Source organism: Heliangelus exortis, chromosome 3 (assembly GCF_036169615.1).
Source record: "Heliangelus exortis chromosome 3, bHelExo1.hap1, whole genome shotgun sequence".
Lineage (NCBI taxonomy): Eukaryota > Metazoa > Chordata > Aves > Apodiformes > Trochilidae > Heliangelus > Heliangelus exortis.
Window position 1 is genome coordinate 7,615,322 of NC_092424.1, and position 22,668 is coordinate 7,637,989.

The 22,668-nt window shown below is 35.2% G+C and overlaps 1 protein-coding gene across 2 annotated transcripts in view; it reads left to right on the plus strand.

Annotated features, from left to right (window-relative positions):
* The window catches only part of FMN2 (formin 2), a 150,067-nt gene that overhangs the window by 94,654 nt on the left and 32,745 nt on the right, over positions 1–22,668 (plus strand). For both annotated transcript variants that reach the window (XM_071739066.1, XM_071739067.1), the window contains 2 exons: positions 8,298–8,390; positions 22,255–22,306. In XM_071739066.1, the coding sequence (XP_071595167.1) occupies positions 8,298–8,390; positions 22,255–22,306 (145 nt within the window). The remainder of the gene's footprint in view (positions 1–8,297; positions 8,391–22,254; positions 22,307–22,668) is intronic.

Below are 22,668 nucleotides of genomic sequence, written 5' to 3' on the forward strand. Positions count from 1 at the left end.
CTTTCAAAGTCAGCGTGAGAAAATGAATGCTGAATATTTCTGGGAAAAATTATTTTTCACCAACATTAAGGCCATAGAAATACATGCCCATGAATGTATTCCAGTTTTATACTGAGATGAGGACTGTAACCTTGGGCATATTCTCATCAGTAATTACATAGAAATATTAAAATAAAAATTACACATAACATTGATGTCATCAGAATTATCAGTTTAAGGAATTCTGTCTGCCTTAGTTTCAAAAACTCTGCAAACCATAGACAGTGAGATCATGCTCAATGCAATGTGGGAAGGAGGGTCTCTGGTCACCCAGGATCAAAAGCTTCTGAAGATGTTTTATTTCTGTCTTAAGAAACTTTCCATAATCATTGTACAAAGGTAAACTTCATTCCAGAAGGATTCTTTCATAAAATTATGTGAAGGCTTGAAAAAATCACAAAGCAGAGGCAGATTATTATAAAAAAATATTATTTTGTAACCATAACAATAGCAGTTCATTCTAGCAATGCTGTGTTTTTCCATTTAAATAGGTCAGTAGCGTAGCAGAGACAAGCAGATATAAATAAACTTTATGGCTTTTTAATACCTTTTTTGTCACTCTTTTTCACAGTTCTGAACTTGGGTTTATGTTAGTATAAAAAACTTGTTTTGCTGGTTGTCTAAAAAAAAACCAAAACACTCATGATGCTAAAATCTGTGTGCTTGCTTTCCTTTTGGCTCTGGAGGTTCTCATCCATTTTTGTGTTTTTATGAACTATATGGCTCAGAGTCTCAGAGTCTCAGAGTTTTTGTTAGAAAAGAAAGTCTCTTGTAAGATTTTAGACTGAAAGTACAAGTCCCAAAGACTTTCATGAGGCTAGCTCCAAAATTAATAAGACAGAAATTTACTTTTTACTCTTCAACTTAAAAAAAAAATCTTCACCAAGATTTTGAAGAATAAAATCTTCACCAAGCTACACTAGCCATGTAATATTTAACTTGTAAATTGTTCAGTTTTGGGTTTTGTTTTTAAAATATTGTAGATCCCAGGGATAAAGTTTATATATATATATATATATATATATATACACACACACTAGATTTTTTTTTTTAAGATAGAAGACCAAAGAACAGGTAGATCCTTTTACTAACAAACCAAGTGAGTTTGGCTCCATCTGTTGCTCCCAGATTTCACAGCTCTCCAGGATTCTCACTTTAGCCTTTTTTACTTCAGTGACATATAGTTTGTTAAGCAACTTGATCTGCTTTTGATCTCTCCTGGCTGTCAGCAACGTTCCTTGATGCAGTCATGCCAAGCAATGACTTCTGTTCCTATGTCATTCCACAGAAGAAACTTTAGCACTTGCCACATGACTTAAATCAACTCACCATGTAAAGAAAATTGGGCATCCAGGGTCACAAGAGCAGTGCGTGACTCTGGCTGATTAGGACCCGTGTTGGATATCTATTATTATCAGTATATTTTTCTAGACACTTCAGAGTGCTAGAGGTGGGGCAGAAAGATGTGGAAAACCTGTCTTAAAACAATTTATGTTTTAATCCTCTCTGCTTTGACACTCTCTGGAGGTACAATTGTGGTTTAGGAAAATGTTGGATTTGTGTTCCATGAATTTCTTCAAGATGTATTTAGTTGAGGAAAGAACTGGGACACTGAAATGGCAATGAGATTTACAATATTTATGAAGCACTTATGGCAAGTTAAAACTGTTTAGAAGCTTTTCGTTGGCTACACATGAAGGTTTTAGCTTTACAAAAGTAAGTTTATTCTTGAAAATCAAAAACTAATTAATCAGTTGTCACTTACTGCAAAACTTTGACTGAGGCTCAGCTAAAAGGGAATCAGGAACAATGTCAGGCAGAAAAGAAATCTGACTGGTAGAATTTTGGAGATGAATAATGCCATATAATGCAGATTGCTATAAAATCAGATTGAAGTCAGTACTTCCTTACTGACTTCATAATGTTTTCATATTTACTGTCTTTGAAAACTGATTACAAATAGTAATTATGATAATTAAATATTCTTTTATTTAGTGATGCTTTCTTTTCTTACTGTGAATGTTTACAACTTGTTGCAAAGTCTCTGTCAATAAGAAACCGGGCTGTGTGGCCAATAAATCCCTCTGAGTTGGAATAAATGTGACTGAAAACATTTAGAAAATGTTAAGCATTAGAAAAACTTTGCATTTGGTGGTTCAAAACAAACCCTACAGTAACATGGCAAAATCCACATTCCCTGTTTTTGTTGTGTTTCTTACGGTCACCTAGAATTATGGATTCAATGTGGATCTGCTAGGTGTGTGCTCTCAGGTTTGATACCTTCTGTCTAAATCAGAGCATTGGAAGTGCCATACAGGGCAATAGAAAAAAACTTAAAAGTTGAATTTGGGAAAGTGTCACTGTGGAACTGAGAGATGGCATAGTAGTAGGCATGTTATGCTTTTACACCTTATAATTTTTTTCTCACAATTACCTCTTAACAAATTAAACTTTTGATAAATCATTCCTCTTGCTCAGTAATGGTTACCACTTACCTAAAAAACCTAAAAGTACAGCTGAGCTGTAGTTTGTGAAGGAGTTTTCCTTTTTTTGTGGCCAACCATGTGTCTGAGGTGTATGGATTGCTTTGCAAAGTAAGATTGCATCCACTGGTAGTTCTTTTGTAGGTTAATATTAAGTCTGCAGGTTAAAATACAAAAAATGCACCATTCTGTTTGCACATCATCCCCTCTCACACACACATCCTCAGATCTTTTCGTACTCACAAACTGCTCTGCCTCCATCACTGTTCTGACTATGGATCTAAGGGTTTGGCAGCATTTCAGTGCCAGTTTTTGATCAGAAACATGAGCAGTACTAATATCAACTATGATTATTAAAGTTAAGCAGCCTGAGCCATTTAGGGTCATACTGTGGGTGATAGAAAAGGAAGGGATTATCCTCCTAAAATTGATCATCCTCTCCTAAAATTGAGTGCTAAGGAAAGATCTTGAGTTTGCGCTGGTAATGTTATATTTTAAATAGCTAAAGTTTGAAGCGAGGTCCATCCTAAGAGATTTGCCCCAAAAGTATTTATATTTTTTTAATGTTTAAATGTGCTTCTGCACTGGTATGTTAAGCTGTTCGAAGAGAAGGTGACAGGGAGCAGAAGAAAACACTGAAATGAAGAAAAAAATATATTCTTGGAGAGTTTGAATTCATTGCCTCATCAAAAGCTTTCTGTTTTAAGATACTTTGGAGTGTCTGTGTTTCTGTTAATCTCTATCAATAGTTTTGATATCAATAGGATATTTCACAATTAAGAAATAGATATTATGTGATCCATATTTTGATTAAATATGCCTTCAGTCTTTTCTAATAAGATGCCAAATGTCTCATGGTAATTATTAACAAAATATTATACTTGTGGGTCAATCCTACAAGAGTTATCTGTACAGTCTACCCTTACAAAAGCAGCTATTGTTCTAACCAAACTAAATCTTTACTTTTGCCCACTCATTGACAGCTGTGCATCCAAAAAATCTTGCTGTTGTTCAGCTGTCTCTGAAAGGGTTAATTGCTGCAGCTATGCAGCATGCAGACTCCTAAACCTAAACCAGATGTAAACTAAAGCCAGGCTTTCAGTCAATCTGTGAGTCATATTTTACTGTCCTTAAAACTCCAAACAAGGAGCTGTCTATGGAAGCCCTTGAAGACTCAGCAGACCTCAGTGTAAGTCTTTACAATATCAAAGAAATAAATATAAAAGAAAATTAAGAGTTCTTTCTGTACTTGTGGCCAAGCTCATCAGAGTTGGCCTTTTGATGAGGCCAGTTTTGTTTCCTTTTGGTAAAGTCTAAGCTTTCTTTTAAAGTGACAGGTTGGAGCTGCAAGGAATCCAGAAGGCACTGAGGAAGTTGTGAAAACACTGGTTATAGTGTCATGGACTTCTCAGGCAATTAGGACACAGGCACATCTTCTGTGGGAGTCTGAGTACTCAGAACCTCTGAAAATTAAGGACATAATTTCAAAACTACCTTAAAAACTTAAATCCCAAATCTATCAAATGCAACTTGTGCTCTCAAATATGTTAAAACAGTCTTGAAAATTCACCTCAATGTTATGCGATTTCTCTAGGTAAGTATGTGGCTTCAGAAGTGGTTAATCAAAAGAGTCTAATGGATCTCTTAATTACTCATTCAAGATAATTCACAGTTCTGCTTGCTCTCTTATTGGGTTTTTTGGTGGCTTGATTTTGCTTTTAATGTTTGAGACTGTTGAAAGAAAAATCATGCTGCTCATTACTGTCCTGAACAAAAAAAATATGCTGAGCTTGAGAACCAGCTGATCATCTACTCACACACTTTTCTTCAAAAAGTCATATTTTGGGAATAGAAGAGATTTGTGCTTCTGAGGGCTAAAATTTAGCATCCCACAGAAGCAGCTGGAAAATATGCATTAAAGAAGATATTCTGAATCTTGAAAATATTTTTTTCCCTCCTTTTAAAAATTGCAACTATTTTTGATAGTGAGACTGGGTCACTTAACAAAATTGCGTACTGAAAGTGCTAGTGCAATGCACAGAATGTCACCTGAGTCTTCTTTTCCCTTTCTTTGAAGATGTGCTGCAATCAGTGTTGGCTATCCTGAAACTTTATGCAGTTTTATTAAATTCACATTAATGATAAAAAAAATATTGACATGAGCAAAGTAACAAGTAGCTTGAAAAATTAATTGTATTTTAACATGGAAATAGAGCATGAAATGAGATTATTTAGATACTGGGTAGAGCTGGATTTGGAGTTTTCAATCTCAATCAACTGTTTTTTTGAGTACAGGTTTCCACATCAATCTTCAGATCAGAAGAATTTAAGTGTGTGTATGTGCCAAAAGCTTCCTGTTTGAGTTGTGTGAAATTTAGATTCTCCCACAAGAATCCACTTGGGTTCCTTCTCTGAAAAGCCACATACAGTCCTCTGTGCAGCACATGATGTTAACAAGAAGATAAAATTAAATGGCCTATTGGTTTTTTCCATTGTTGAGATACTATTTCTATGTTAAATTTGATTTAGAGGGTTGGAAAAGAGGGGTGTCTGCTCAGCCAACTTCTGCTTAAATTTGAGATCTTTCAAACACCAGTGAATGAGGAGTGGATATTTGAAACTACAGGGAACTTAAACCTTAACCTTGCTGTGAAGCAATACAAAGAATTTATCTATCTTTATTTATGTTTGGGCAACACTATGCTGTGAGATAAACTTCTACCTAGAGTGCTTGACTTGTGTCAAAACTCTCATTTTGACAAAACTCTCATTTGTGGTACATTGAATACATTTCCCTTCTTTCATTATAAGAAAATTTCAAATCTGATTAAAGTGAACTGAGTTTAGTAATCCATTTGTCTAAGTTTTTCAGTATTGTGCACATCTCCCAAGATGAGAGAATAACTGAACCTGTGAGAACAGAGATTGAGAACAGTACAAGTTTTAAATCTGCTATCAAAAGGGACAAGCTTTTGTTTCAGCAAAACTTTTACAAACTTTTCACAGCAGATTGTCTTTGCCTACCTATTCCTTTGATACCTGGGATTTTTACTGTGCTGTTTGATGGAGAGAAATGTGTTTGAGTATGAAGCTAGGGGAAAAAATATAGAATAGACTGCTAGTATTCTCTCTTTTTTTTTTTTTAATTTTTTTTTTCACGTTTCACCTCCAGATTGCTTTGAAGCTATTAAATACTAACAAACATTTATTCACTATCTTACTCTTTCATTTGGGCAGAAGCTGATAACTGTCTTGTGTTCCTTTCATGTGATGAACACTTTTATTTCTTTACTTACAGTAAATAATAACATCTCATTCAAATAGCAGGGTTTTATACTCAAATTACAGAACATAATAAATGAGTGCTAAATCCAACAGGTTGTGAAGGGACACCATGGTACTGGTCTTGGTGTTCTGTAGAGCTGAGAAACTTTGGAAGACTTTACAGGCCTGGTAATTCTTTAAGAAGGAAACCAGTGAACTGTTTAAGCATCATAATACTGATATTAGTGTGGTAATAATGACAGCATTTGTCCTTATTTTAAAGGTTGGATGCCACATATGGTATCTTAGTTTCTATAAAGCAAGAGAAGGATTTTTTTTCCCTGTGGGTTTAATTTTTGATTTGAAATGATTTAAACATAATTTGCAGTCCAGGAATAGGGTAAAAAAATGGACCTGAACTGTAACTCATCTGAACATCACTGATGTCCTTTAACATGAAGAGGGAGAAAACAAACAAATGGTCTCCCCCAAAAATCAGAGAAAAAAAGTTATGGTTAACTGCACTCCCTTTCCCCCACCCAACATACACTCGTAAATAAAACAACCATGGTAGAGCTTCCAGAATCTGAATAGTTACAGAACAGACATTTCATTCTGACAATGCTGCATGGTTTTCTTTTCCATAGCAAGTGGAAAATAAAGGATACTATGTCCCTGCATTTCCTTATGGACTTTGAAAAGGGACTGCTTCAGGCTACTGGCATGGGTATAGGCTGAGATTTTTGGTGGGTATGTATCAGCATAAGATCTATATTTCTCTCATATCAGCTGAGAGATCAGAAGTTCATCATGAGCTGCAGACTTTAATTCAATAATTTAATGTTGCACTTCTGTGAGGAATATGTAAGCCAAACTCTGGAAAAGGGTATAGAAATATGGTAATATTAAATATGTAGGTAGGTTCTATAGCATCTTTAATCTCTGCCACTTGTAGAAAAGAATAATAGAAATTTTGTTTTCTCTATATTTGAGCAACCTGGTCTAGAGGAAGGTGTCCCTGTGCATGAAGAGGGGTTGGAACCAGGTTATCTTCAAGGTCCCTTCCAGCCCAAAACTTTCTGTGATTTTGTATCTGTCCCTGTCAGATTGTCTCCCTCTGCAGAACAGTCCATAGCTGCTTTGGTTTTTTCTCTGTCACACGCTGTAGGAAGTGTAATGGTCATTTGAATCCCCTCTGAGATTTCATGTGTCCTTACCAGCAGACATTGGGAAGACGGGGGGGGCAGATAGGCATTTTTTTTTTATGGCTGGGAGTGTGTGTGTGGGGGTGTTGGTTTGTTTGTTGTTTGGTTTCTTTTAAATATGGTTTCATAAGCAGGGTTGCCTTTTTAATTAAATGTATTAATGTTAATTTCTCCCCTAAAATCTACACGTATTTATTTTGATTTTAGTTTTAATCAAATTTAAAATACAATAATTTTAGGAAGAAACAGAATTTTTTTTTCTCACCCTGGCTTTACTTTGCTTGTGTGGAGTTGCCAGTTCAAGTCAATCTTCTTTTCTGTATATGAGCATTTTAAAAGTTGATATCTCTAATTGTCTTTAATATCTCCACAACTGTGAGAAAAAGTGATTAAATTAATGATCCATGAGATCTAAATCTTCATTCTCCAAAGATCTGTGAGTAGGTACAGATGTTCTTTTTTCTTCTTTTTCTTTATTTTTTTTTCCTTTTTTTTTTTTTTTCTTTCTTTAAAACAAAACAAAAACCCATGTGAAAGTTTGAAGGCAGAATGAATCAGGATTTATTTCTGTTGAATTATGGGAACCTATCACAGCCTAAAGAGATTTCCCCTAGAATAGAAATCAGGAAGCCCTATGGTACCACCAGTGAACAATCTGTGTCAGGGCTGCTACAGGCTCCAGTTTCTCTTTCCTGGTCTCTAGTGAAGTAAGAACCAAACTGTCCTTCTCCAAGGTCTCTTCATCAATTTGAAACCATGACAAACTATATTCTTTATTTTTTTTCACTTCAATCATTTTCTGCTATTATTTTGACCAATGCAAGGGACTTCACTAGGTGGTTTTAACAGGTATCAAGCCCTCATCTGGCATTACTCACTGAAATAAGGTCCTTCCTACTCTGGTTTGCAGATTGTGTATCTGAACATTGTTTTGGTCCAAGCACTGTCGTCTGGGGCCAGGCACATCAACACAAATTGTGATCTGAGTTCATAATTTTGTTGCCATAGATTTCAGCCCCCTAAATTTGTAGTACTCCTTTAAAGAAATTAAATACTACTATTAATTTTTGCTATTATTTTGTTACCATTTAAACTAACACACTGGCCGCAAGTTATTTGCATATTTTGGTCAAAAATTGGTGTTCCTGAGTATATTACCACAGTGTCTGTGCTTTAAGTAGTGAGTTTGAGGCACATATTCCACCAGTTTAATTGCCTCTGTATTAATTAAAGCGTGTCTATTATTACAGCATGTAGATCCATACCATGATGTGTCATCCTAAACTAATCTGTTATTTCATTTCAGCATGTGAGACAGAAGCAGCAAAAGTTTATCAGCTCTCACTAGAAGAGCACCTCCAGCCTTTCAAAGACAGCATGGAGCAATTCATTAGTCAAGGTAAATAATGAAACGTCACTTAACCTTTTCATGACATTTCAAAGGAAAGTTATGAGAACAATGTTTATACATTGTGGGAAAGGGACTGTTTATTTTGGCATCATAGAAAGATGTGGATTAGTTTAATCAGATGCCACACAGTTCTAAAAGATTTGCAAAATGATTCTGTTGTACTGTAGGTGATTCACTCTCTTGCATGACAGCAAAGACATATGCTATTGGCTGGAGTGTCTGATCTTCTGATAACTTCAACATTCCAGTAGAAAACAATTTTACAACCTTTGTTCCTTTCAAAAATGATTGAATCAGGATCTGAATCATTAGCTTCTTTACGAAGAGATAATTCTTTGTATGCCATGGAGTAAGCATTGCAAAAGTAGTGAAAAGTTTTTCAGATATAAGGCAAATCCGTATGAAATACTTGAATTAGGGGAAAACACAGCAAAAGAAAATAAGCTAGAACTAAGATTGACTTGCATCTTGAGTGCTAGAAGGAAAACATTTTAAAAATGAATAGACTATGCTTTCAATGGTTTACTAAACCCTTCTTTTGCACGACTGTAGGAGATATGGATAACTAATTTTTATCTATCAGTACAACAGAGCATCTCTTAAAATACAGCTCTGGAAGACTATACCCTGTAATGACCAATTCACTTTTTTATACAAGTTATAATTCAATGCATCAGGTTAGTACTGCCCTGAGGAGTCTACCAGTATAATTTTAATTTTCTTCACCCTTTGCTGCTCCTTCTGCTTTGATATTACATTCTTTAATAGGAGACAAACCTGTTATCTCCTGAACATGTAAGTTATGTGAAAAGTCAGTTTCTAGCACAGATTCTGTGTTAATGCAGTATAATAATAATAATAATAATAACTGCCAGAAGTTTGTCAGCCTAGAGCTGTGTTAATGAGCATTCATATATAGAAATAATTATAAACTGAAGGTGGATTATGTTTGAGAGGCCATTCAGATCTGTATTTATCACTTCTTGATTAAAATATCCGAGGTGACCTTCTACTTGAGCATCTTAAGTAATGGAGTACATATGTTCCTGTATATACTAGTCCATGCTATAGAACTCTCAATTATAGTGAAAAAAAAAAAAAGAGAAAACCCACCATTTTTAACCATAAAACGTGAGCTTGTTTTCAAAGACAAATTTTTATTAGCCAAATCTGTCAAAGAGGAGGGTATTGTTTCCAGCAATAGTAGGTATGAACTGCTTTAAAACTGGCTTCTGATTATGTGCGTGACAATACAAGTTACATTAGTGGCATGATTAAACATGTAGCAAGTGTTTTGCATTAGGTTTATGTTATTATTTATATATATAGATAGGGGACAATCAAATCACAAGTCAGTCTGAAAGAGATCACTAATGGTATTCTGTAAATCATGCCATATGTTTGCATACTAACCTTAATAACAGAGTAGGAAATCAAACATGAGGATTATATTTCATCAGATGTAGATCTTTTAAATTTTTTTCACTTCTTTTAGAAGTAACTGAATCTATACTTTAGCTTACTTTATGATTTCTGACTATAACTTCCAGAGCATAATTATGTATAATCTATGTAGTAATCTGTTCTGGTTTTGCAAGGATATGTGATTCCCTTTCCTGATTCATATATTTATGTATATTAGGAAAGCAAGGGAAAAGAGAGAAAAAAATTTAAATAATGCATCTCACCCATTAAGAGGGAACAGATTTGCTGTGTTCCCATGTTAACAGCTGATGATGTTGTGTGGATGACAAAAGGAGAAACCTATAATGCCAATACAAATACCTTTGTCACATTTCAATGAAAATAATTGTATATTTGCCCTGTGAACACAGTGGACTGTGACTAAGCCATTTATACATTTCTTTAAAACTGTAAGGCATGTGTTGCAGAATTCTGTCCCAGTGTAAGAAAGATGAAGGTTAACATATTAGGAAAAAAGAATCCCTGGTTAAGTTCCAAAAATAAAGTAATTTTAAATACCTTTCATTATGAAATCCTTTGTTTTTACTTCATGGGATTGAATTCAGACTTGAAAGAGGCCATGTTTAAAGCAGGATTTCTCTTTCCTGTTCAGTGTTTGACAGGCTTTTGATCTAGATATTTTTTCTAAGGGCTTTTGTTGTTTATGTAGACATAATCGATGAGTCTTTTCAGCTAGACTGCACACATGATCATTTAGAAAAACAGAGGGACAATTCTTGGCACCTTTTGGGGATTTGTGTTTATATAACATATGTTCTGGGCAAAGAAAAATCAAACTTAAAGTTTTTATCTTTTCAAGTTCCAGTTTCTCTAAAGTCAGAAAAAGTTTTAACTTAGAATTCAGATGAAAAGCATTTTTCACAGGGTTGAATAATTTGGCATGTTTATATGATGCCTTTGCAGAGTAGATAACTTGTGTGCATAATGGGACCCAAAAGTTCAAAGTAGCTGGTTATTTACAGCATATTCTCTTATACTTGTTGCTAGCAGCCAAAATGGAAAATGGTTTTCCCATAGGCACGAAAACTTGGACATCAGATTAAATACCCTTGGCAAGAGGTTAGAAAGGCACTGCTTTGATAGAATAGTTACTGTCTGGCACAGCAACATAACTTTGAATTAAGTTATTGTAACCAGCCTAGCTGATTGCTACTATTGATGTGTTAATAAAAGATTTTTTTTTAAAATGTAAATCTTTTGTTAGATTCATCAGGGACAAAGAAAAAGTTGTATTTTACTAGCTTCATTGAAAGTAATATTTCACTGCAGAGATAAAGAATGGGAAGAGGCAAAAATGTGGTCAGAGTTTTAACTTTTGAGATAAAAATTGTAGAAGTATCTGTGATTGAGGCTGTTCAGCCTTGCAGACCCAATCAGTTGGGTAAATACTCAGTATAGTAATGAAGCTATGAAAATTAGTGAAAAGATGCCAGACTTTTTTCTGATGGACTTTAGGGTCGTTTTTAGAACTTTCATTCAACTTAAGATCAAACGACCTGTCCTATCCTCTCTACCCTGGCAAAGGGGATATTTTCAAGCTTACTTTATACTATGCATTTGATTTCTGAGAATCTGTGTACCTGAAAACCTCCAAGACCTCTCTGTTCTTCCATTTTTTCTGTCTTCTCTTTGGGTCATCATGTTGTAAATCATTAGTCACAAAGTATATATGATTCTTTCACAAACTGTAATATTTTTTTTCTGAAATTCTCTATAGCCATAGGGTTTAAAATGGGGAAAAAAAAACCCAACCCAAGACAAGCCAACAAAACAAAAAATTCACACAAGAAAAAAAAAAAAAACACCCCAAAACACAACCCAAAGTAAACAAAACCACACACATTAAAAAAAAACAAAAACAAAAAAAAACCCCCAAACTTAAACAAAACCAAAAAACACAAGCAAAAAAACCCAAAACACCCAGCTACTTCAAAAAAGGAGACTGGAGAAAAAGTGTCAGAAAATGCAAGACCTGTATTGTTCTGTCTGTTATATATTTCTAATAATTTCAAGTGTTTCCAGTGTTTGAGAAATGAAAAATAGGTGTAAAATTCAGCAGAGCAATTGTATTTTGCAATGAAAAGTAATTCAGCCCAAACTGCAGGAATTTAAAATGTACTATTTAGGTCTCATCAAGATAGAATATATATTCACTTAAGTTTTCTGCCCTTGAGTGAGTCTCCACAAGTTATCACAACTTGAACAAGAGAGATTGCAAAGGAAAACACTATTTGAGAACATTGTCTCCTCTCCATGGAGGAGACACCATAGAACACAGCTACTGGTTCAGAAAGCTTCAGAAATCACTTCCTTTCCTTGGAACAGTGGGGAACTTCTGAGGACACAAATCATCATGGAATTTGTGGAGGAATTTCATTAGCAGTTAGTAATCATTTAACTTTGTCCCCACTTTATAGTATAGCCAGCTCATGTTGAAAGAATTGCATGTGCATGAACCATAAATGAGTCTCAGGCTCCAGGTTTTAGCTGTGGTTAACTAAAGAGTGAGAAGCAGTTTTGGGGGGTTTGCTATTGGCACACCAGCCAGGCTGTGCACTCATCTCAGCTTGATAAGGCAGGAAAAACTGAGGATGGGAGGCAGCAACCATCATTCCTTTGGAAAAGCAAGTCTGGTTTGGGAGCTAGGAAGAGGCATTACCTTGGAATCACATCTTATCTGCTAAGGTTCTATAAATTATGCAAATATCACAGACTTCAAATCTGAGTAAGTCATCTGGAATCATATTGAGAAGCCAAACTAATATAGCTAGGTTTAGACTTCAGAAAAAGCATTATATTGTAGGAAATTCAAGGGCTGGAATGCATCATTTGTAGAAGGAGTAAAAATTTAATTTTGTTTGGGTTTTTTTTTATTAGTTTGTCTAAAAATGCTATTAATAATTCAAATATGATTGTAAAATTGAGAGTAACCAGCCAATCTTTTGTTTCTTCTAGTCTTCTTTTTCAAAATTCTGCATTTCTGCTCATTAGTGGATGCTAGCCCCAGGTTTCATTCCACTAGACCCAAGAATACAGACTCTTCTCTAGACACAAATTCCAGCCACATCCTCATGATCTTGCAGAATAAAGATGCTAAAATTGTTCTCTGGGGTGAGCTGTCTGTAAACATCTCCCTGTTTTGCCAGGAAGAGCATTCAGGAATCCAGTTTCCAAGCCATTAGTAAATGAATGTATAAATCACAAAGTGTGTTGTATTTATCACTGTATCCACAACCAGATAGTTGACTGTGACTTGGTCTTTTAGGTCAAGCAGCAAAAGGCTGTGCATCATCAAATGATGGACTGTGAATGAGACTAAAGCATCAGGCTGAATCTTGGATGGCTGGGCTCAGTTCCTGGCTCCAGAAGTACTGTAGATGATTGCTAAATGAATGCTGCTAGGATAACCTTAATTCTGGCATTTTGTTACACAGAATGATTGATTTTGCAGATTCCTTTTTCTTTCAATGTTTCTTTTATAGTTTGATTAATATAAGGAGGGACATAGCACTGCTTCATCATTTTTCTAAAAATAGTTTGAGAAAATTATGACTAAAAGATTCTTAATGGTATATACAAATATATGTTTTTTTGGTTTCTTTAAATGACCAGAACAATAAGGAGTTGGATATCAGTAGATTTATGTAGAGAGACATGCGCTTTATTATTAGTATCAAAGTACACTCATTACTAAGATGAAGATGTTTTTTGTTTGTTTTTGTTTTTTTTTATTTTAGAAGAAATTGTTGGAGGGATATGAAAAATGAGCAGCATAAAGCCTCCAGAAAAAAAGATGCAGAAATTCACACTTAAACAATTCAGTACCATGAATGTTTACATTTTTTTGTTAGTATTCTTTGGTTGGATTATTTTTAAAACTTGTTCTTTGAGTGCTGAAAGTATTTTTTTAATCTTGCACTGACATCTTAATGCTAATAAATAGTTTAACGTCAGGATTGTATAAACTTGTCCCTACCTCAGATGTCAGCACCTCCATTGGTTTGCTTTGCTACGTAGTCATGCTAATTCTGACTGTGTTGAATTTGCAGGACTAAATAAGCTTCACTGAATTGTCCTCACCTTGCCCCGAAGTCCATGAAAGGCCAAACCTATAGTTTGGGTCCTTTAGCCATTTGAGCCTTTGGCACAGGGCCTCATTTAATTATTTTGGCAAGCACCAATGCAGTGATTGCAGACAGAACAGGTCTGCTACAGTTAAAAAGGTATTTTGGTCATCACTTGGTAACAGACCAATACGTGGGTGTCACAGTAGTATGATACAAATCATCTGCCCCAAAATAATCTGAGTAAGTGCAGCAGATTACTGAAATTACCAAAAAACCCCAAAACAAACAACTTTGTGGATAGCTTTGTGGATAGCTTGGGCAGAAAATAAATTCACATTTTAAATCTCTTGTCGAAACTCAAAATGTGTTCAAGTGACATTGATTTTACAGCCTGGTTCTTGGGACAGAGAAGGAAAAATAAGAGGAAGACATTAAAGTTTAAGTATCTTAACTTAAGTATCAAGCTTAGCTCCTTCATTAGCCCTAATCACTATGGTATGACACCTTCCTCAAGCTCACAGCTGAGCAGCCTTCCTTTCAATCAGGCCTGAAATGTCTTGTAGCATCTTTACTGTATCCAATAACATCTATGTAGTCCTAGGTAGAATTTTGGAATCAGTAGAATGGAACATGGGGTGAGAAGCCCAAAGCTGCATGTGGAATACAGGGAGTTTTACTTCCCTGAATGTGACATAGGATAACATTATAGGGAGCAGTCACTGAATGCATATAACTTTATTTTGGAGTGTTGCACCTGGGTCCTACATCTTCATTCAGCTGACAGCAGATGTCATTTTTAAAGGGTGGCAAATAACCTATCTTCTTACCAGACTGCTGCTTCCAGTAGATTAGAAAAATGTGGAGAGATCCCTTCTTGAAACCCAGCAGGTATGAGGGAGAGCATGTGTGAAGGAGTTTAGATTTATGCTGAGATTTTTTGTTGTTGTCAATACTTAATATAGTTCTTAATTTGAAAGGTCAGTCTCATGTTGCAGAGTGTGTTGTTGTTAAGTTTAATTTTTTAACTTCAAACAAAGATCACAAGTTTGTTGTTAATTTTTTAACTTTCAACGAAGATCACATAGTCACTGATAATTTAAGCTTTTTTTCTGTAAATCTTGGTCAGAATCTATTGGGCTAGCTCATAATTTGAGTTGTTTCTATTCTGTTGTTTCTGTTGTGTGATTGTGTAAAGTCATTGGGGAAGTGCAATAATTTGGAATTATTATAAATGTGTTTAACTTATAATAGGTGTTGAAAAAACTTGAACAACATAATTAGGAAAATGTCCAGCACATTAGATGCTCTATTCCCAGTTATCTTCAACATAGTGGGATCTGAATGAAGTATTTACATGTTACTTTTCATGAATGTAAGAAAATCTTAGCAGAAGGAGGGGAGAGAATGGATATTCTTCATGCTCATAACCTTCTATGAATTTGTTGTAGCAAATACAGAAAGGTGTAAGATTCTTCCCAAAAGAAATCCTGCTTTCTTCTCTTGCAAAGCTTCCTTAGTGTGAATGTACCCAGTAACAAACCATCCAAATGTACTTGGATCTTTGTTCAGTGTAAATAGAAATTCTCAAAACTATAGCAACATAACTCTAATGACTCACTGAAAAGGCATTGTGTCTGTCAAAAAAAAAAAAAAGCAAACCCAACTGGCTCCACTTGAAAGTTACTGGAAAGCACATTCATAGCTAATTATAAACAAATACTAGTTAGCACTTTAAATAAAAAGAGAGGAAAAAAGTGAAAAGATTTAGGACGTAGACAAGCAGATGAAAGGATTCTTGTTGCCTTCCATCTGAGATTACTCAGATGCATTCCTGTATTCAATTACCTGGGAAGATGTGATATTCCCTTAAGAGAGATCAGGAGATCAGAAGGGATGGCAGCTTTGTGCATCTTCTTACTCATAGCCCTTTGAAACTGGTTCAGCAGAAATAGCTTAAATTGCAACAGGGTTTGGGGCCAGACAGGGACTGCAGACAGTAATGGTTGGGTCAAGACCATAACACAAGCCAACAACAAAACCTTCTGGTGGAACAAAATCCTTGAGAGGGCCTTCAGATGCTGTTTGAGTAGAGCTACAAGGTACTTGGAGTGATTTCTGAATCAGAATTAGAGTCAACTTGTTTTGTAGCTATGATTATCTAGTGCGTTTGCCCATAAAGGACACTGATAATTCTTATTAACTTTGACTCTGTTTTTCCTCATCAAATTCCTGGTATTATTTTAATTTTAATCTTAATTTTTCATGCTTTTTCTCTCTTTTTTTGAGGGGGATTTTTTTTTGTTGTTTTTTTTAAAGCCACTAAGCATGAGCCCTGTCATAATTTAACAACTAATGATCATCTTACTTTTCTTTACAGCCTTCCCCAAAACCAATTTCCTTTTTGATAGATTCTGTCTAAACTGGCTGTTAAACTATTCCCAGTGCCTCATGTCCCCAGCCACATTGGTCTTATTAAATAAAACATGTAAAGAAAACAAACAACAACAAAATAAAAAAGTGTCTTTGGTATTCTGTCTCTTGCTATTTGCTGGTTCAGGGTATTTCAAAACAGTGCTGAATAGTATGCCAATTGCCAAATAAAATAGCTGTATTATTTTGATGTTTTCTGGGGGCATTTAAAAGTACATGTACTACCATGAAGAATGGAGGAATTCCCTTAGGAGCTCTGGCAGAGGTCCTGTAAAGTTAGACCTTAAAAATATCAGTTTAACTGGATGCCCTTGTTTTTGGCCATTGCTCGCCCAGCATTTTCTCTCTGTCTTCATCTTCTTTCTGCCCCAGTCACATGAGACCCACAGAGGGTATCCCAGTCATCTCTGTCAGGTACCTTGAGTCCTTAGATCTGACTGAAGCTGGGTCAGCAGTGACAGAGGAGCAACCTGACTTTCCATATACTTTTTAAGGAAGTCTATCCCTCATTTAGGTTTCTAGTTTTGGTTTTTGTGGTGGTTTTTTTGGGGTTTTTTTGGGGGGGGTTTTTTTTGAGTTTGTGGCTCTGGCAGAGGAGCTCTTTGGTATGTTTTCTAAGTCCCAGCTGCTATTCACCCAGAACAAGTGTGACCTCTTTAAAGATCCTGATAGACCTACAGCAAGGGTTTGTAAAAGTGTTGGAAGTTGTTGTCCTTTATTCAGTTAAAAAGATTTCTAAAAATTCCACTGCTTTTCAGTATTATGTATGCATATAGCACAGGGGCAGAATTGTCCCCATTTATGACAGTTGTTTTAAGTCTTTGACCCCTCCCAGTTTTTAGGTCAAAATATTTCTTAAGATTTTGAAATCCCCTGGGAACAATGATAAAGAGGGAAATGTTTGCTTTGAAACAAAAAATTGCAACATCTGATGCTAGAGACAACAATCAATCCATAAAGAAAATAGTCTGTAAGTAGAGTATATTAATATATTTTTAAAATCAGATTTAATCTAGAAGGTGTGCTATAGAAATAATGCAATAATTTGGAAATTTTATTGAACTGAAAATGAGAAAATACTTGTCAATGTTTTTAGTTCATAGAGTGGCTTGATTCATGCAGAGGTTGTAGCATAATAGGCCCAAAATGCCACTTGTTATTGAGGTCAGAGAGGACAATTTTTCATCAAGAAGTGTCTTTTAGGGTCTTACCTTTGAATTCCTCTTCATTTAGTTAAGTGTTCTAGACTTCTAAAATTGGAAAAAAAAAATGGCTGTGTATACTTCTCACATTTAATTTTGTGAGATGCTTCAGATTTTCATTAATGAGTAGGTCACTTTGATACAGTTATTCATATATAGGCCTTTGCAGAAGTTTATACATTATCTTTGCAGGCCTCTTAGCTAAAAGAATTGGAAGAGCAAACACAGGGAACAATGGTGTGTATCATTCTGGAATGTGGTTATAAGCTGATAAGGACAGAGCTTTTGTGAATTAAGTTAATTAGACTGCTTTTGTGAAGCCTTGCTGAGCTCATTTTGAACTGCATGGAATCAAGTTTTATGCCACAATTAGAAAACATCATGCAGTAAATGCCAGATGGTATAAAAAATGATAAATAGAATATCTGATGTGAGTAAATTTTGAAGAAATATATGTACCCTGGAGTTAAAAGAATTGATTGAAGAGTCTTGGATATAGTACAGTACTTGTGCTTAGTAAAGAATGACGTAGGAAGGATGGAATGTACTTGAATTTTGACCAGATACATAAAGTATTTAGAAAGTATACGTCTTTCTCTAGATGGAGACTATATTTAAATAATATGAACTTATCTTAATGGAAAAAAACAGGCAAATATTGGAGCATCATCCCACAAGAAGGCATCAAAGCAGCTTTTTTTAAAAATAGTGAAAAGAGAACTAATTCAGCATATGTTGTAAATAGTAGAATAATAGATAGTAGGCACCTTTCTCCAGGAGAGGTCACTTTTACTCTACATTGTTCTTTTTTTTTGATATGGCAATATTTTTCACTATGACCTGAGGTTATTTTTCAACTATAGCCTTTTAAGTAGATTTTTACAGAATATATATGCTTACAGGATTATAAGAGCTGCATGAAAAGCTCTAAAATATATTAAATATATGTAAGTAGAGATAGAAGCCTGAATTTTACCCGTACTTACTGCCACATTACATGAAATACAGGGACTGGTATCTCCTGGTGTGATACAGTCTTACAAAGATTTAGTACAGTGGTTTTGGACGTGGTTTGGTAAATTAGTGTCAAGGATCAAGAAAACTACAGAAAAGATGATATGTCAGTAAAATATAGAATGCTTTAATTTGGGAAAGGCAAGTGCCACAAGAGTGGGATCTCCTACATCTGTCAGAGAAGCCTGCAAACAATTGCTCCTATGGTAAACTGACAGGTTCTGAATATATAGGTGTGGTTACTGAATGACTGCAACCCTTGTTCTAATATTTTTGAAAGAAAATCAACAAGTCTTTCACAAGTAGTTACTTGAGAGTTCCTTGAGTTCCTCTGTCTTCTTCATGAGGACAGAGATAGAGAAAAATTTTTGCAGCAGAATAGAGCACTCTGATGTGCTCTGCTGCCACAGCATCTCTGGAAATGACCAATTTTCCTGACTCAGCCATTGCCCTAGTAGGATCACTGTAGTAGAGGTTTTCTTCTTTTTACTTCATTTGTTGGAGAAGTTATCTTTTGTAAAAGAAAACACATTTTCCTCCCAAGACTGTTCTGAGATGGACACCTCTCAGCTGGTACTTAGCACTTCATTGCTATAGGCTGCCAAGAAGGAAGAATTCCAAACTGATGCCTTTCAGACACCCTCTTTACAGTTGTGATGAACTGCTTTGGAGGAAAAAGTGACAGCAGAGATTCATTATACTAAATTAAATGGTAAATTCTAATGGAATCTGGGATACTTCGACTGAAACTTTCATAACTCCGAGGGTTTTTTTGCTCTCAAACAGGAAAAATCAATTAAAAGCAGTTAACCAACGCTGCTACTAGTACAGAGCAAAATACCAAGGGGCATTAATTAATGGCCAGTTCTAGGAATCTGCAGCTGCTTCAACATCTAAATATTAATTATAATTCCAGTGTATCCAGGTGACAGCAAGACTTCTGTGGTTTTGATAACAGGAGGCTTTCTTTGCTTGCTTGTTAAATCTACACCTTTTTGGCTAGGCTTGGGCCACAGCTTTCAGACTTTTACTGTTTTCTTCTCTCACTGGTGCCACCTGTCGACTTGTGGAAGCAGATTTGCTTTCATACTGGTTTTGAACTTTTTATGTCTAGAAAAATAAGAAAGCAAATGGCTGCAAGTCAGATTTACACTCGAATAATCCCCTTTTGCAAAAGGTTTAGAAGTGGCATCATGTACTTGGAACAAACTACAAGGGAATTTTGCTTGAGAGTAAATTTTTTCCCTGCAAGACTGTTAAGTGCCAAGACATGATCTGATGCAGGATGAAATCTAGCTCTGGGTACAGCAGCTGCCTTATGCATATGTATTTATTACTTCTTTTAAAAGACACCATCACATATGCTTGCATCATTCAAGAATTCTTGAGATTCTTTTCATAGTGCAATACCCATTCTCTATGAAATGATTTAAAAGTACAGATACCTGAGGGTTCGTTCCTTGTTTTTCTTATGATTTGTTTTTTCTGCATTTGTGGATCACAGTAACTTTCCTTTTTCATTGAAACAAAACTTACTTCAGAAGGGGGACATTCTGACATGCTTTGACAAGCCTCGTATAATACGTGGTACTTGCATTCTTTCAGAAAATAAATTGTGGAATATTTGTTTTGTTGTTGGTAGATTAATAATTTTTGTAAGCATACACAGAACAGTTGAAATAAGGAAGAGAAAAACCAAAACTTAGACTATGGTCACATCAGTGATGTATCACATCAATCCTGGAAATTATAGAAAGAGCTATATCTTAGGAAAATGATCTTTGTACTGAAAGACTGTCCTAGGCTGGGACATGCCTCTGTTTCCAAGCATTGCTTAATGGAGAGGAGTCCAAATTACATTTTTCAGTAACAGAATCTTTTATTTTAAAAGACATATCTGCAGGTACTTAATGAAAGTGTTAATGCAATTTAAATGTTGGATTTCCCTTCAACCAGGGAATCTGAGTGTAGTGCCTTCTCTTTTTCACCTTATGGTTTTAGAAATCATGACTTGACTTTCAGAAAGTATGAAAATTAAAAAAAAAAAAAAAAATCTGTCAAAGCTGCCAGGTTTCACCTGGTTTCATATCCAAAACAAGGCAAAACTTTAAAGAAAACCTGTTAGCCCAGATTTACTGAACACTGGCACCCAGGTTCACTCAAAAGGTCTGTAAGCCTCCACAAACCTTTTGAAAAATCTGGGCTGAATTTCAGTTCAGTCTTTAAAACTGTAATCAGGCAGGCTTCACGTGCTCTTGAATTTTCTTAATCAAGTTTACCCAGCTCTCCCTCAAGTTTTCTGGGGTTTGCTGGGATTATTTTCACTTTAAGCAACACAATGACAGAACCAGAGTCTTCAAGTAGTGGTAAATAAATCCAGTGTTTGATGCTACGAACACTCAGATACTGCTCTCCCTACCCAGCAGCCTAGGTTACTAGTAATTAAAAGTATTTCCAACATCACATATAGCTCTGATCCTTGCTCTGACTGGGGAAATTATAGAAAACTACATTTGTATATCTTTGCTACAGATTTCATTTGTCTATTTCAATGTATGTTTGTAAAGTGCTGTTGACTGAAACGTTCTGAAAAAAAACAGTGGTTATCTTTGTTCCCTGGTAATTCCCTGATAATTCTATTTCTTATTTTTGCCAAATTTAAAATCAGGATTTCCTTTTTCAAAGATAGTATGGCTACAATGTAAAAAGACTTTTAGCAAATTGTTATAGAGCTATTTAGGGAAAGTGGGATGAAAAATGGATTAAAGGTTCATTTTTATTTTCTGGATTTCTGTATATTCTGTACCACTGGCATTTGTTTCCAGGGAGGCTCAGAGCCTTTTTAAGTTCCCAAACGAAGTGGCTCTTTGGAATCTTGCAAATGATGAGGCCAATTAGCAGTCTAGCAGACTGAAAAGGGGAATCAAGAGCTGAGCTAAAAAGCTTTAGACTAAAGTGAGCAGATCTTAAATGGGATTTAAGTTGTGGTACCTAAATGTCCATATAAGTATAAATCTCACCTAAGCATATCTGCACAGAATAGTTTGTACCATTCCTTAGCACATTGCTGATGCTTAAGTTAAAATGCAAGTTCTTGCAGATGTTGTGTATCAGAATAATCCACATCTAAGTTTGAAATAATACAAAACAAAATTACGAGAGAACACATGAAAAATAAATAATTTTTTCCCAAATGTCTGGCACTGACAGTTTCATATTTTTTATAGCGTTTACATGATCACCAAATTATAACTTCCTTCATGTGAAGCCATGGGTTTAGTAGGGGCCTCCTGTGGTACTTCAGTGATGGGTGTGCAGGGAGAGGGAAGAGAGAGGTTTTTGTGCAGCTATCAAACAACTTTTAGAACAGCTCTGAAGCTGAATCCTTCCTGCTCTTTACTCAATTTTTCCTCCTCTTGGCGGATCAACTTCCATATTTTGAAGAGATATCAAAACCAGTGTAATTTTCTCTGTGTGGGGTTTTTTGTTTTAGTTTTATTGTGGGATTTTTTTTTTTTTCAGAATTGATGTACATAAGTGTACCCTCAGATGGTTTCTATACATTTTGTACATCACACATTTATAATGAACATTATCTTGAAGAAACATCTTTATCTTTCCCCTTGTAACTAATTCTTTGGTTGTATTTTACAGCTAAAATAGACCAAGAAAATGAAGAGAAGTCACTGACAGAAGCACATAAAAGGTAGGAAACAGAAGTTAGTGTAAACTTTTCTTCATAAGTGTAAAATTCTTTGAAAAATGTGTTTTGATAGAAATTGCTGTATTGGTAGCCAGAATTATTGCATTTTTGAATGGTGAAAGAAATGCACACAGAGAACCAAGTAACATTTATTTGTTTATATTCAATTTTAATTTTACAATAAAAAAAAAGGAATATAGACACATAGTCTACCTTTAGTGAAATACTGCTAAGTATGAGTCCTGCCTTTCAGAAAACGCATGTACCTTATGTAACTTAAAAATAAATTCAGAATATGCCATCTGTACTGAGAGAAAACTGTTTGTACTACATCAGAATCATGGTGATTTGACAGATACATAGCA